This window comes from Lampris incognitus, chromosome 10, assembly GCF_029633865.1.
Source record: "Lampris incognitus isolate fLamInc1 chromosome 10, fLamInc1.hap2, whole genome shotgun sequence".
Lineage (NCBI taxonomy): Eukaryota > Metazoa > Chordata > Actinopteri > Lampriformes > Lampridae > Lampris > Lampris incognitus.
Window position 1 is genome coordinate 25,884,356 of NC_079220.1, and position 15,699 is coordinate 25,900,054.

Sequence of the window (15,699 nt, forward strand, 5' to 3'; positions counted from 1 at the left end):
TATCTAAAACTTTTCACATGAATGACTGTCCATTTCATTACCATCTCTCATCATCATCACTGGCGGTCAGTCAGAGTCGAGTATGACCGTCCTCCCTGTGGGTCTTCAGGTGGGTGTAGAGGCCAATCCTGGAGCCACATAATGGGAGGACACCTGCATGTGATGACTTTTTACGTGGAGAGGCTGATGCGCCTGCAGCCACCACACGGTTCTTGGCAGGGGGTGGCCAGAGTCCAATGGCATGGAGGACCAAGACGATTGGGGACCACCCTCTGTTGCAGCCTTCATTCACCATGACTGCTGTTGTGACCCGAAGACATCTTCTGCCAGTTCTGTTGTTGAGGTCTTTGTTGGATCGTGCTTCGTCGCGAACCACTCCCCTTGACCTATCCGCTTTGGATGACCCTACCAGGAGCCAAGCTCTAGACGGCATAGCTCTTAAGATCATTGGTACATGCAAGCTTCTCCACCAAGGCAAGGTGGCGATCCAGGAGAAGTATCTATCCATCTATCACTGACTATGGTAAAACCATAATGGTTCAGTTCACTCGCAATTCATGAAAGCCTTTGCATTTTAAATAAAGGTGTTAGCATGACACTTTCTGCAAAAAAAAATAAATTCCAAGCCGTGTTAATGAACCATAACAGAAACTGATGCGTTTTTCTTCAGTCAGCAGTGGTTGATCCACCAGAAAAGATAGAGGAACATCTTTTCTGGTGGACCAACCTGAGAGCATCAAAGATAGTCAACTAGAGAAAGATATTACTTGAACAGACAAGGGAAATCCTCCAGACTGCCACTTTGACTTAGTGATCATCACAATCAAATGTTTTTTTAAAGACAGAAAGATGAGGACTGCTTTCAGGCTGGAAGGGAAATGTATTTTTACAGAGGAGAAGTTATGAATTCAAAAGCAGACAAAAGCATTTATTTTGTGGCAGGGAATTCAGAAGGCTTGTGCTGTGCTCAAGTATGGCAGGAAATAGGAACAAAAAAAAATAGGAAACTAAGGAAGTAAGGAAAAAAAATCATTACGGCAAACATAGGAGATAGCAAAGCTCCATTTAAACAAATTGTGTAGTTAGCCTGACCTGTTCTGGGTGGTTTCCACATCAATTTGCCTTACACTTTCAACCAACACTGTAACCAAAGTGAGATTTGCATTGGATTTCCATCCATCCTCTATCTTAACCGCTTATTCTGCGCTCATGGTCGCGGGGATGCTGGAGCCTATTCCAGCAGTCATTGGGCAGCAGGCGGGGAGACACCCTGGACAGGCAGCCAGGCCATCACAGGGCTGAGACACACACACACACACACATTCCTAGGGACAATTTAGTACAGCCAATTCACCTGACTTAGTACATGTCTCGGGACTGTGGTAGGAAACTGGAGTCCCCGGAGGAAACCCACGCAAACGCGGGGAGAACATGCAAACTCCACAGGACGACCCGGGATGACCCACCAAGGTTGGACTACCCTGGGGCTCGAACCCAGGACCTTCTTGGTGTGAATTGACCGCACTAACCACCGTGCCGCCCGCATTGGATTTCCTTAGAAAATAATAAAATTTAAAAAAAAGAAAAAAAAAGTGAATTCTTTTCGGCTTTAATTCAGAAAATTAGTTAATTATCTGAGGGTATACTGTATAAATTACTGAACCTCCCCCCTAGCTGAGAAAGGTAAAATGATTTCATGCGAAACAGGTACTCATAATAATGGATATCAAAATATAAAATTATGCAATGAGTATGTCACAAAAGCCATGAGGTAAACATTAATACGGTGTTTTATAATATACACAACCACTGACTAAAGCAGTGCACGTCTGGCAGGTACGCCCCTCTAAAGCCATAAACCACGTTTAGAACAAACATTATCCACTCTCTTATCATTGACTTAGGGATCGTGTTGCAAACCACATCAAGGAAAGTATGGCAGGAGTCAACGATTTGCAAATTAGACTTCAAGTTATGTCAACTGCAATATCTGTCAGATTAATCTCTAAATCATATTTTTCCATATCAGGCAACACGGATAAGTGAAACAGCAAGGCAAAGTAGGAAATTTCCTTTTAAAAATGGAACCCTTACTGAATTCAGAGCCATGAGCATACAGTACAACTACATCTGTTCAGATGACTTCATACAAGAAGTTATTAAGTGTTTCAGCTCACCTGCAAAATAGCCAGTCTCTCTTGCTCTCTCTTTCTTTTCCCCCTTTTTCTCCCCAATTGTACCCGTCCAATTATCCCACTCTTCTGAGCAGTCCCTATTACTGCTCCACCCCCTCTGATGATCCGGGGAGGGCTGCAGACTACCACGTGCCTCCTCCGATACATGTGGAGTCGCCAGCTGATTCTTTTCACCTGACAGTGAGGAGTATCACCAGGGGGATGTAGCGCATGGGAGGATCACGCTATTCCCTCCAGTTCCCCCTCCCCTATGAACAGGCGCCCCCAACAACAAGAGGAGGGGCTAGCGCAGCGACCAGGACACATACCCACATCTGGCTTCCCACCCGCAGACACGGCCAATTGTGTCTGTAGGGACTCCCGACTAAGCCGTAGGTAACACAGGGATTCGAACCGGCGATCCCTGTGTTGCTAGGCAATGGAATAGACCGCTACGATACCCAGACGCCCCAACAGAGGAAGTTTTTAAAGTGTAACGGTTTACACCACTTGAAGCTCTACTAACAGCCTACAAACCAAACAAGCAGGCAGGTGCTGAATACTAAATTCAGGATTCACAATGAAATTTGTTCCGCTAACCTTTAGCAATACATTAACAGCTCATATTCATCTTTGACTGAATGGTTGGGTGTTGATGGTACTTGGTGGCTGACAAACGGGACCAGAATTGGGTGCATGACGCAGAATAGCTGGGTTGGGGGGGGGGGGGGCTTACCATTGTGACTGGCATGCCTTTGTAAAAATTAGCTGGGGTCTCACCTCAAAGACAACATGCATACGAAATTCTGCTTATGTGATCTCAAGCATGATGGCCAGTATCCAAATGTGACAGCAAGCAAAATGACAGCAAGATGTGTGACTATTATCCCTCATTCTGATAGTCATCAGGGGTTTATGGACACAGACTGGGATATGCTTAAAATGTATGGCTGGCATTTAACAAACTGATGATTCTGTTAAAATAAAGTCATCATCACCATCATCATCTGGAGCATAAAATGAAATATACATCATTTAACTGTTATACCATTACTGATAATAAACAGAGGTGAGTCACACATGTTTAACATGTGTAAATCAATTCAACAACAGACATGTTATTCGTGTTAATTTACGTTTCCAGTAAATGCTCAGTTAAGGGTGACATGGGAAGCAGTTATATACAGCAGTGACAAATGTATGTGGTCCAGCTATATTGATTTTCCCTTGCAGACTGATATGTTTATCATATCGCTGGTAGGAAATATTGATGTCCTTTGTGGGCTACATCTAATGATAATGTCAGCCTAACATTACATTTTACACTTCAACCTGCTTTATATTGTAAATATAAAACAGTATACGGCTGTTGCTAAGTATATGGGAAGTCTATCAAGGGTGCAACTTTTCCTTCACGCAAGGTAGCATGAAGTGAATCATGCGTTAATTGATGGGAGATGCTTTAGTCAGCACAGTATTATCCAAGAACCAGACTGAGCCGATTGGAATGGTCTAATTGTGAAGGGATGAAGAGGCAGAGCAGTTTCTAAGCATCATTAATTGAGGCAATGTTCCCGGGCTTCTTTTTATCTACAGTACCTTCGAAGTTCTGCCTGACTTATCATTTTTAATGACATGGTAGGTCTGGATCCAAGACAGGCGAACTCTGACAAATTTGTCAAGTGCAATTTCTCTGGACGAATGGTTCAAGAGTGAATGTTAAGAGTAAATGAATCTGTAGTGGGGACTGCATTAGAAATTCAGACCAAAATACACAAATCTGACTCATTCAATTTGGAGTGTGTGATGTATATTCACTCTTGAAAAGTTCATGCTCTAGTGACAGACCTTGCCCTTTTCAGTCACTACTGGGGCATGAGAACGATCTAATTGGAGGAGCAGGTGAATGGATGCTATTGCTCAACTTCAGGTTCACTGTATTGGAAGTATACATATGGTTTGCATGCCCATTTGTGGCAGCACATTAAAACCGCACCACTGTGAAGGGTGGGAGCGTAACACATGTCATCCCCTTATGAAGTGAAGCAGACTGTGGACTGATGTTATACTTTTTTGTTTGAATGGCTAAAAAAAAAGAAAAAAAAAGGCCTTAAAGTCTCTCCATAATTCTGACCTGAGCAACACAGAGCTGCACCTTGGATAATGGTTTCAAGATGAAGTCCACTGCACACCAATTTGCAGTACAGTCTATTCTTCTAGCAGGGCAGAGCAGTTAGAGGTGCAATAATACATCCCGACGTCCGGGTGGTGTAGCGGCCTATTCCGTTGCCTACCAGCACAGGGACCGCTGGTTCGAATCCCTGTGTTACCTCTGGCTTGGTCAGGTGTCCCTACAGACACAATTGGCCGTGTCTGCGGGTGGAAAGCTGGATGTAGGTGCATGTCCTGGTTGTTGCACTAGTGCCTTCTCTAGTCGGGGGGGGGGGACTGGGGGGAATAGCGTGATCCTCCCACGCGCTGCATCCCCCTGGTGAAACTCCTCACAGTCAGGTGAAAAGAAGCGGCTGGTGACTCCACATGTATAGGAGGAGACATGCGATAGTCTGCAGCCCTCCCCAGATCGGCAGAGGGGGTGAAGCAGTGACCGAGACAGCTCAGAATAGTGGGGTGATTGGCCAAGTACAATTGGGGAGAAAAGGGGTGGGGGAAAAACAAAAACAAACAATACATCCTGAATCTGACCGTACAAATAACAGAAAATGGTGAGGTTGCTTGTGCATATAAGCCTTATACTACATACTATGTCGAAGAAAGAAGACGCATGAAAAATGAGGGTCGGACTTCATCCAAATTGCCCCAAGTTGCACAGGGACCAATAAGCCCACCAAGGAAAAATTAGCCACACTACACATGTAACCCTTTAGACAAGTATTGGCACCTTACAGCAAGGGGGATGTGAGGTCATTGTTTTTTCTGTATTTAGTATGCAGAATGTGAATGCAAGAGAGTACAGCCAATCTTTCAGAGCAAAGTCAGATGATACACCACCAGCATTCCAAAACCAGCCCTGCAGGCTATTGTTGTCTCCCTGCAAACTACATACTTTACTGTAAGAAACCTGAGTCATCATGCTCATCCCTATGCCTGTGTCTACTTGTATCTGTTAAATTGATTAAATTGTGCAAGTCTTTTGATGGGGTTAATGACACAGAGTCATATTTATATCTTCAGAAATCAACCTGAGTAAAATGTTGAGCCACAAATGGCAGAACAAGGTGGGTTATGAATTTGGAACAACATAGATTGTGCTAATGTAACCAGGTAAAAATGTGAATGAAATGTTCATCTAATTATCAAATGAAGCATATTCATCACATGGTGTTCATTCAATTCATAAGCAGAAATAAAACAACTATTCCGACTGCTAAGTAACATTAAAATATAGCTAACAGAGCCATGTAGGATTAAAAACCACCAACAAAAAACAGGAACTGTAACCCAAAGCTATAAATGTGTTCTTTGTATCAGCCTAATTTATCTGCTGATAACACACTGCACCCTATTGCTTTCTCAGCAACTGACACAACCATGTTGATAAGCGAGCAACCCCATGCAACCAATGATGACACAACCATGCAACAGGAAACCCTTATTTATGGTAATGTGTGGCCATCTAAATACTCCAGCACATGTTCTGACCATCTGACATTCAGCAAGAATTGATCCCTGCGTTGTTTTTCCATGGTTCTTCTAACCAGATAGTGGTGCTCATTCCATTTAAACAGATTGTCACCGTCAAGAGAAGACCCAAATAAAAAGTTCCCAGGATAACAAAGGACGCCGTCATCACAAGGAGGAAATAATGATTTATAGCATCGAATATAAAAAAAATAAAAGTAATATTCGGTTTATAGTTCCTTAACAAGACAAAGTGAGTTTAGCAGTGGATATGTTCAGGGCTGGTCCATTATAAAATGCAGGATTCACTATTCTGTAGCATATAGAAAGCCATATGAGGAGTTGTGTTGTCCTCTGGCAAGGGTGGAGATACCTGGCAGTGCCCAACAGTCTATTTAAACATAAACAACACAGAGTGAGCAGTGCTGGAGGCTACCTCTGATGCAGTGATTTTTATTTTCTTGATGGCTGACCTGATGTGTGTAAAAAAACTCACCTGATGGCAAGTCATTAGCAAGGCAGACAAGACACATATTCCCGAGAGTGCTTGGGCAGCAAGTGTATTTAAAAACATCTGGTCTTCTATGATTGATCCGTTCTTTATCCGGATGATGGTCAGATTGGAGATGCCCGACTTGTCCGGAATAATTGGTGCATCGAGGTGAACAACAGAATCGTTTAGGTTTCTTAAATCCATGTCTTCCAAAGAGCTGTTGATCTGAAACAAAATGTGCAGAAAATAACAGTCAAAAGTTTAGTAAAAGGAAAAAATGTTTTGTAATTTTCTGGCAAAAATCAACGCTGACAAGAAAAGCCCTTTATTATAGCAATATGCAGCTGTGTTATTGGGGCTTTTCGTGTGTCTGTGGTACTCAGTAACAGACAGTACTAAAATGTATATTAGGAGTACGACGGTCCGTCTTTATAACTTGTGATTTTATACCAGCCCTGCTAATTGGGGTTAACTGCACCCTTAATCAAGTTGTCCACATTCACATGTACCCCCCCATGATGCTCCCATTTTATGTAAACCAGGGAACACAGATATCTTCTGTAAACCAGGGAACACAGATCAAATATTGACACCGATTGTGTCCAAGTAAATATTGTGTCCATGTATGCGTGTCTCGCTCTCTTTGAGACACTCGCCAAGTGCTCTTAATGGCGCTTTGCCGTCAAACAACTCACCTCTTCCCTTATCTGGTGAAGACGTGACCAGCTTTATCCAAATGGATTTAGCAGAGCGATCAGATGAAACTGACATGGACTTCTACAGAAACAATATATAGGACTAATATCAAGATTGAAAAAACAAACAAAAAAACAACACACACACAAAAACACTTGCCTATTCAAATAGCTTGTCGTTGGTATTCGCTGCCATTACAAATCCTTTTGTCAATCCCGAAACGGCGAGCTCGCTGGCCTAGACTACTTCCTGGTTTGAAACAGGTAACTAGTTTAAACTAGCAAGGTCGAAGTCCACAAAAGGCGCTCGTGAGTAAGTCTAAAAGTTCACGTGAAATCTACTGCTGACAGAAGACGTGTGGTGTAGCGTGTGTTTAAATCTTGTCAATTCACTGACGAAACCCACTTTCGACGCGCCTCTCGGTCTTCCTCCAGGGCGCAGATGCACGAGCGGCGGATCAACAGGTTCAGAACAGGTGAACGGGTCATGTGACCATAACTTGACGTACATCACCGCCGCTGCGCGTTCGCACGGCGGCCCTGATCCGCGTCTGCCCCGCTGCTCTGATGCGAAGGGCCAAACATTACCTGCACAAGCAGGAGTCTTACTGTTATTATAATTATTATTAGAAACTGATCACCTTATCGTTTGGAAACCGTTTCTTTGTTCTTACACTGGGCTGGACTGCATTTATGCTGATATTTGATGAATGCAGTGATGATTTTATTAATTCGGTTGCCTGTTCACTTGTATATTTGACATTAATTCTACATTTGAAAACAAAATTGAATGAACGAACGAATGATAAATCATTATTCATTCCTTCATCTGAAAAATAATAATGGAAATTGTACTGTTGACTAAGTAACTAGAATGCATCTATTTCACCCATTCAGTGTTGAACAGAAAGATCAAGCTAACTTACAGGCTGCATCGTGCATAGCAGCACAAAACCCATGAAGGATGAATATTTAAAGACATCGACATGTAAGTCTTCACAATATTTCCTTCTGAAATTAAACATAGGTCCACTTTTTAGTCCATTCAGTTGTTTAAAAATGAATAAAAATCAATCACAATTCCACCAACCCATACATGGTGTATAAAGTCCTTAATTTAGGGCACATCTAATTTTACTTTGCAAGTAATGGCGGCTGAATAGCCCTTCATGACATAAACCCAGGTCTAAATTCAAACTATGAATCCGAGTTCATCAAGATGTAGTTGCCAGAGATGGGCAACACACATGCATATGTACAACTACATATTAACTGTAATCAAACCAAATACAAAATTATGTATTTAAACAAATGTATTTTAACAGTGACACATCAAACAGGTGAAATTAGATGAAATAATTTAAAAATCCAGCCCAATATTTCATGCCAGGTTTTAAGAAAGGGTAGCTGGGAAGGATTCAAGATCAAGTTATGTAATTTGTATAAAGTCCTCTTGCCAAATGTGACAATGTTCATGGATATTATGTTAAGATGAATATTTTGGGTTTTGATTCAAAAGTTTTGCAGACATGCAACGAGGTAACAGGTTGTAGCTAGTTTCAGCATGTCTTCAGTGAAGGGCCTCATGGTAGGTTTCTTTAATTGGTGTATTTGTTTGCCTATTTGCCTTATGTGCTCTTTGGAGTGTTTGTGTTTAAATGTTACCGCTGCTACACAGCAATTGCCTATCTGGGGACAAATAAAACCTACTTGACTTGACTTAATCAACAAACAATTTCATTGGCTGACAATCAACATATAACTACAACATGCTCAGAGGCATGAATGGTAATTTCACAAATGCAAAATGCAAATGAAAACAAGTATTAAAACCAAATACAAACAATAGGAATACTATACAGACTGTATATGCATTTTTATATGTATTTGTGATAATGGGCTGTACAAATAAAATTGATTCGACTATGCAGACTGTATTTTAATCTAGTCGGTAAAGCCTCAGATTTCTTTGGATGCTGCAAATTAAAAAATGTGGACTGAAATGTGAACTTAAACTTTGTTATGGTTCTCAAACAACCGGTGAGAATGTAAACACTTGACAGTTTTAAAAATCTACAGCATTTTAATAGCTTGAGTAAAACCAAGAAAAAAAATCAAGGAAACAAGGTTCATACAAAATTAGCCTTGGAACATAAATCTAAGGATTTATAATTGACTAGATGATAAATAACCGGTTGGCTTTTACATTACTGTTTTTTGAGAGCAGACATGTGTTCTACTTTACAGTCAAACAAGGTGAAAAGTTGACAAGAATTATAAACGTGACAGCAAACTGGTGGGCTGCATCTAGTCCAGCTTTCAGGCTTTTTGCACCCATGTTAAGGAATCTCCTGGCTCCTGCTGGTGACCCGTCACCACACTTTACAACTTTGGATGACTTCTTTCATTTGCTTTATCGTTTCTATGGAGGTGTCCTTCAGAGAAAGTCCCAGCAGGACAGGCCTGTTGCCTGCCTCTTGTGACACAAACATTGCCAGGTTCTTTGCACAGACATGGGTCAGAGGCTGCAAAAAAAAACAGAAGTCAAAAACATAAAAAAACAGCCACTGCATGACAACAATGGATACGGCACAGCAATAAGTGTTTCTTGTCACATAAAAAAAGGAATGATAGTGACGGACTGTGTCGGCACGATTTCCAATATGCCTCTGCTCCTAACTGTACCCTTTCCACAACAACTAGTCATGGTCCCACACCCACAGTTCAACGAGAGCAAAATGGTACACACAGCAATGATTTACTCAAACTAATAAGAACTGACAGTGCCAGCCTGAGCATTTTTTTTATTAATGTCCCTTTGCAGTAGTAAAAAAAATATATGAACAAATGATAAAATATCCTCTGACTGCATGTTATGGCCAACTCTAGCCCTCCTTCGAGTAAACATGCACCCCCCCTAAACACCCATTACCAAGTTACTGAACTTTGGCAACCATAGGGGAGCACAGACACTCAGCAGCAACGAAGGGGACAAATCCCAAGCTCTCACACATACACGACAATTCAGCAACCCCTGGAGGCAACGTAAAGCTGCTTGAGGAAATATTTATGAGAAAATTCATTTTCATTGCTATAAGTTTTGAAAATTTCCCCCAGGCCCAAAAGAAGAAAAAACAAATCTAAACTTTGCTACACGGCTTTGCCGATTTGCCGACTAAGCGTGCATTTCCCACAAAACCTTTACTGGCGCAAGCGAAGTAACGTATTTTACATATTTACAGACTAATATTAGGCAAATGTGTACGTATGCTCATGCTATTTTAACTGAAATAGATTACTTTAAATTTGTCTGTTATACATAAATGAAAAATATACATAAGAAGTCAGTGAAAGATGCCATGCAGAATCATCCATGATTGTTAGATCAAGCGACAGGAGACAGAATTTTGGGAATCGCGGTCAACTAAAGCATCATAACGCATCATCTACCACCTTTGGGCCGACATTTCTGCCAGTAGCTTTAAGCCAGGACCACAACAGCACTTGGCAGTCACAACTTGCCACTAAACACCCCCCATCCCATCCACTAAAGAAAGATTCTTCCAAGCATAGGCATTTTGGATTACTCAAGAAATCAATACATATTTTACACACAAGAATCCATACAAATTATGTATGGGTCATGTATACGACAGGTTATTATGATGTCTATTATGACCTTCCTGTATTGTAACGCAGTGATTCTCAAATAAGGTCCTTGGGATTCTCTGTGCTACTGCTTTTTCATTCTGCCAGGTATTCAGCAATGGTATCAGTTTCTTCAACCTGGCACAACAGGTCAATGTAAACAATAAGACGACAGAATAGAAAACCATGCAGTACTGACATCAGTAATCGAGAACCTCTGCTACATGACGGGGGTGGAACAAAACAAGCTCCACACTGCATGTTTTCTTGCACACCTTGTCATTTTCAATTTACCTCTTGTCATTAACTGTAACCAATATACAACTGAATCTTTTAAGATTTGCAAACACCACCCCACCTTGAAAGGACCTGTGACCGATTTTCTGATTTTAAACCTCAAACCTTTGAAAACCAAAGGTGATTTTAGTACAAACCGTTTTGAATTACATGAAACTTGAATTGTATGAAATCAATTCTGCTCATTGGATTCATCCCCCCCCCCACACACACACACATTTAATTAGATTCTTTGTCACTCAAGAGTCCCACAGGAATTTCCTCTGCCATTTAACAGCATGAAATGACAGAGCCTAATACCGCAAAAATCCTCTCAGGGCTCCCAGGTGGATCAAAATTATCCACCCTCTGATCAGGACTGCATCATAATGACACATTTATTTGAGATATTTCTTTAGGCATACCTCGTCTTTTCCCAGCAATACTTTGGTGGAGAACATGGGCGTGCTGATATCATTGGTTCTGGAGTCAGGTGTGACAGATATCAATGTTCCAATCTTGCCGTACTGGGTGAGGACTATGAATATGTAATTACTGAACTCTGTGCAGACAACCTGTGTTGAGATTCCATTCACTGTTTTCTCTGTCTGCCTGGATCTGATGATGGGCTCTGTAGCAGACATTTTTATAAATGCTGTGGGGTGGGAAGGGACAAAGCAATATGACGATTTAATAGCAGACTTACATTTTAAGATTATGTGGCTAATGTAGGAAACAAGATAGAATAATTAACAGCACACAGCACATTCCATGCAATTGAGTTTGGGTTCTTACAGTTTTACTATCAAATGCCTACTTTTAAACAAAAGGTGCCTATTGTGCACATACTCATACAAGCCTCCCAAGTCTCAAATGGTGGACGTGGTTACAGAAACTAACAGCAAATCGTGCACAATTTAGTCATTTTTGACAACACAAAAGGGATCCTGTGGGTTACAGGCGCTCTCAAAGATGCCAGCTAACGTGATCTGTACATTATCGGGACATTGATTCACACAAGACTATTATTATCCAATGACTGCTGGGATAGGCCCCAGCATCCCCGCGACCTCGACAGCAGTTTGGATAATGGATGGATGAATTATTCACACAAGAGTTTTAAGATCGCGACACTAAAATAAGACCAGTAAAAGGTTCGTGGAGGATATATAACTTTTGAGAGTTGTGTGTAAGCAACTTTAAACGTGTAGGTTATAGCATCAAACAACGAGCGGTTAAATGCAGGAATCACTAAAATAGATGACAGTCGGGTCGAAACACCATCCTTTTCGCCTGCATCACGGGGCCATTTGCAAGACACTACGTATATTTTCATCGGATCGAGATCTGCTCTCCTTGGACAGGGGAGCGACAGAAAGGCAAGCGCCCGGAGACGGTGCGTGTGTCTCGCCTGGCAAAAGTGGACCATGCCGCAGCACCAAAGCTAACGTTAGCTAGCTCCAGCTGTAACCGCCGTCGAACTCGCAAGAACCAATACGTTGGCAACAGAAACAGAGAAAGAGCCTCACCCTTTTATAATTTCCTTGTGCGGCTAAAATTTGTGTCGACTACAAAACCGAATTGAAACTAATCCAGCATTTTTAATTTCGCTTTGTCATCTTCATTCTCCTGCTCTGCTCAGCCTTCAAATCAAGGATGTGAGGCACCAACCAAACTTCCCCCGCTTGTCTGCGCATGCGCAGAGTACCCTACCAGCTGTACCACGTGTCCCTGTTCCACCCCAAGAGTACTTTTGAAGCCGCCAGTAATTACCGTCTACTTCATGGTGAACGTTATAATTACGTGCATAAAAATTTATGTAGAGGACAAATGTTGCTAAACCGTATGTATATAGAAATTTGAATTGTGACTCACTAGACCTTGGTAAAGTACTACCCAGAAATTATTGAAATGAGACGAGATGAGATATAATTTGTTGTCGCCATGGGGAGATTTGTCAGACTGAACAAACGACTAAGAAATTAGTAGGCTATACTATGCCAGAAGCAAGTTGATTTTGAGGTTCTTCACTCTTGGCTGGATTCCAAAGGGCCCACTGATTCGGTCTGGCCAAGAAATTGCTTGAAAACTGAGATTTTGCATGCAAGCAGTTGTCCTTTGTGATAATTTCATCATTGGTGTATTTAAAACAAGCTAATCAAGGAATATCCAAATAATGAACATTTTTATACTCACTTACTCTAATGATTTTAATGGAAAAGGAAATAATCACACTCCCAGACTTCCCAGATGTCTGCATTCAAAAACACAGGAGCTTGGCTGGCTGAGGATCATTGTTGTACAAAGGGTCTTATGTCCAGCCAATTACTGGCTTGTCTCACCATCAACGCCCTCAGGGAATCATTCAGTGATCGCAGTAAACTGATATCTACTAAAAGTGTTAGAAAATGGCAGATATCGACAAACATGCTGGGTATCCTCTCCCCATCTGTTTAAATTTGCTTGTCTTTTCCAATATGAATTGTAGCCGTTCTCTTTGAACAATGGAGGTCAGCACTCCGGTAGCAAACTCCGGTAGCAAGCACATGTATCCCCTTACAAAAAAAAAGGTAATATCAGTAAACATTTCAAAGTTAAGAATAAGTCTAGAGATTTTTCTTTTCTTTCTTTGTCGTTTTTGGACAATTTTTCATCACTTGGACCACATGTTGGTCTTGTGGAGTGGCACACCTCCCACTAGAATAAACTGTTTGGTTCTCATTACAGTCAAATTAATGTGATTGTCAAGTTTGAGGCAAACACTGGGTGTTTTTTTCCCTTTTTTTAAGCCATAAGTTTGCTGGGGATTTAAACACTTGATAGAATTAATAAATGCAACATTCATTTTATTCTTTTTTAAATGTTTTTTAAACTTTGGTGGTCGAGCTCCCGGCAGCGTGTTCAGGCGTGATGATTATAACACTAAATCCACAAAGTGACGGCAAAGAGTTATCTATCAGAGGTTAGTTTTTCTCTCTATCTACTTGTCTATCTATCTAGAGATTCTATCTGTGCTGATATTGGAGCCTGCACCAAGCTTGAAATTAAGTTTACCTGGTTTCAGGTGATGCTGTGCTGTAATAAACTGTACTTATGGCAAATATGTTTCAGTCAGTGTTGGTGCACATTAAAAAAAAAACATTCCATCTAAAGAACGACTGAATCAAGATTCTAATCTAAGGTGTTAAGAAACTCCTCCACTGACAGTGAATGACAATTTGCTCTTGCAGAACATTTGCTTAAATGAGTCTACTACTACTACAACTACTTTCGGTTGCTCAGGTTAAGGGTTGCCACAGCGGATAATCCGTTTCCCTTTCTTCCTGTCCTCTGCAGCTTCCTCTGTCACACCAGCCACCTGCATGTCCTCCCTCACCACATCCATAAACCTCCTCTTTGGCCTTCCTCTTTTCCTCTTTCCTGGCAGCTCCATATTCAGCATCCTTCTCCCAATATACCCAGCATATCTCCTCCACACATGTCCAAGCCATCTCAATTTTGCCTCTCTTGCTTTGTCTCCAAGCCATCCAACCTGAGCGGTCCATTGAATATAATCGTTCCTAATCCTGCCCTTCTTCGTCACTCCCAATGAAAATCTTAGCATCTTCAAATCTGCCACCTCCAGCTCCGCTTCCTCGTCAATGCCACTGTCTCCAAACCGTATAACATAGCTGGTCTCACTACCAGCTTGTAAACATCCCCTGTAACTCTTGCTGGTACCCTTCTGCCACAAATCACTCCTGACACTCTTCTCCAACCACTCCATCCTGCGTGCACTCTCTTCTTCACCTCTCTTCTGCACTCCCCGTTACTTTGGACAGTTGACCCCAAGTATTTAAACTCATACGCCTTCTTCACCTCTACTCCTTGCATCCTCACCATTCCACTGTCCTCCCTCTCATTCAGGCATAGGTATTCTGCCTCGCTCCTACTGACTTTCATTCCTCTTCTCTCCAGTGCATACCTCCACCTCTCCAGGCTTCCCTCAACCTGCACCCTACACGCGCTACAGATCACAATGTCATCCGCAAACATCATAGAGAATCCTGCCTGATCTTGTCCACCAACCTGTCCATCAACATTGCAAACAAGAAAGGGCTCAGAGCTAATCCTTGATGCAATCCCATCTCCACCTTGAACCCGGCTGTCATTCCAACCACACACCTCACCACTGTCACACTTCCCTCATATATATCCTGCACCACTCCTACATACTTCTCTGCAACTCCCGACTTCCTCATACAATACCACACCTCCTCTCTTGGCACCCTGTCATAAGCTTTCTCTAAATCCACAAAGACACAATGTAACTCCTTCTGGCCTTCTCTATAGTTCTCAATCAACATTCTCAAAGCAAACATCACACCTGTAGTGCTCTTTCGTGGCATGAAACCATACTGCTACTCGCTAATAATCACCTCTCCTCTTAACCCAGCTTCTGTTACTATTTCCCATATCTTCATGCTGTGGCTGATCAACTTTATACCTCTGTAGTTGCTACAGTTCTGCACATTGCCCATATTCTTGAAAATCGGTACCAGTATGCTTCTTCCCCACTCCTCAGGCATCCTCTCATTTTCCAAGATTGTGTTAAACAATCTAGTTAAAAACTCCACTGCCATCTCTCCTAAACATCTCCATGCCTCCACAGGTAGGAGGCATGGTGATGCACAGACGATAGCAAACACAATGCTGTCTGAGTTACAGAGTTGGACTCGGTCCATCTAAGATACTTAGCCAAGTCTATGATGGTGCGTTGGTGACGTGTGCATGC

At 41.9% G+C, this 15,699-nt stretch overlaps 2 protein-coding genes across 4 annotated transcripts in view; both read right to left on the bottom strand.

The window, feature by feature from the left end:
* The window catches only part of tmem184a (transmembrane protein 184a), a 31,024-nt gene extending 23,599 nt beyond the window's left edge, over positions 1 to 7,425 (bottom strand). For 2 of the 3 annotated variants that reach the window (XM_056287834.1, XM_056287831.1), the window contains exons 1-2: positions 7,162 to 7,425; positions 6,310 to 6,531 (exon numbers count right to left, since the gene is read on the bottom strand). In XM_056287834.1, the coding sequence (XP_056143809.1) occupies positions 6,310 to 6,510 (201 nt within the window). In that variant the 5' untranslated portion in view covers positions 6,511 to 6,531; positions 7,162 to 7,425. Of the gene's footprint in view, positions 1 to 6,309; positions 6,532 to 7,001; positions 7,084 to 7,161 lie in introns of all 3 variants that reach the window. The other variant, XM_056287832.1, reaches the window with a different exon arrangement.
* Positions 7,426 to 8,045: 620 nt separating this feature from the next.
* Positions 8,046 to 12,602, bottom strand: psmg3 (proteasome (prosome, macropain) assembly chaperone 3). The gene is made up of 3 exons (XM_056288273.1): positions 12,455 to 12,602; positions 11,351 to 11,580; positions 8,046 to 9,526 (listed from the first exon to the last, which is right to left on the bottom strand). Exons 2-3 carry the CDS (start codon positions 11,567 to 11,569, stop codon positions 9,374 to 9,376), a joined length of 372 nt encoding a protein of 123 aa, XP_056144248.1. The 5' UTR covers positions 11,570 to 11,580; positions 12,455 to 12,602; the 3' UTR covers positions 8,046 to 9,373.
* Positions 12,603 to 15,699: the final 3,097 nt, after the last annotated feature.

What these genes read in the sequence shown, in the direction of transcription:
- psmg3 (XM_056288273.1), bottom strand. Translation starts at nt 11,569, where the DNA reads ATGTCTGCTACAGAGCCCATCATCAGATCCAGGCAGACAGAGAAAACA. An exon ending in TATTGCTGGGAAAAGACGAG is followed by an intron (nt 9,527 to 11,350) that starts GTATGCCTAAAG and finishes TTTTTTTTGCAG; the next exon opens with CCTCTGACCCATGTCTGTGC.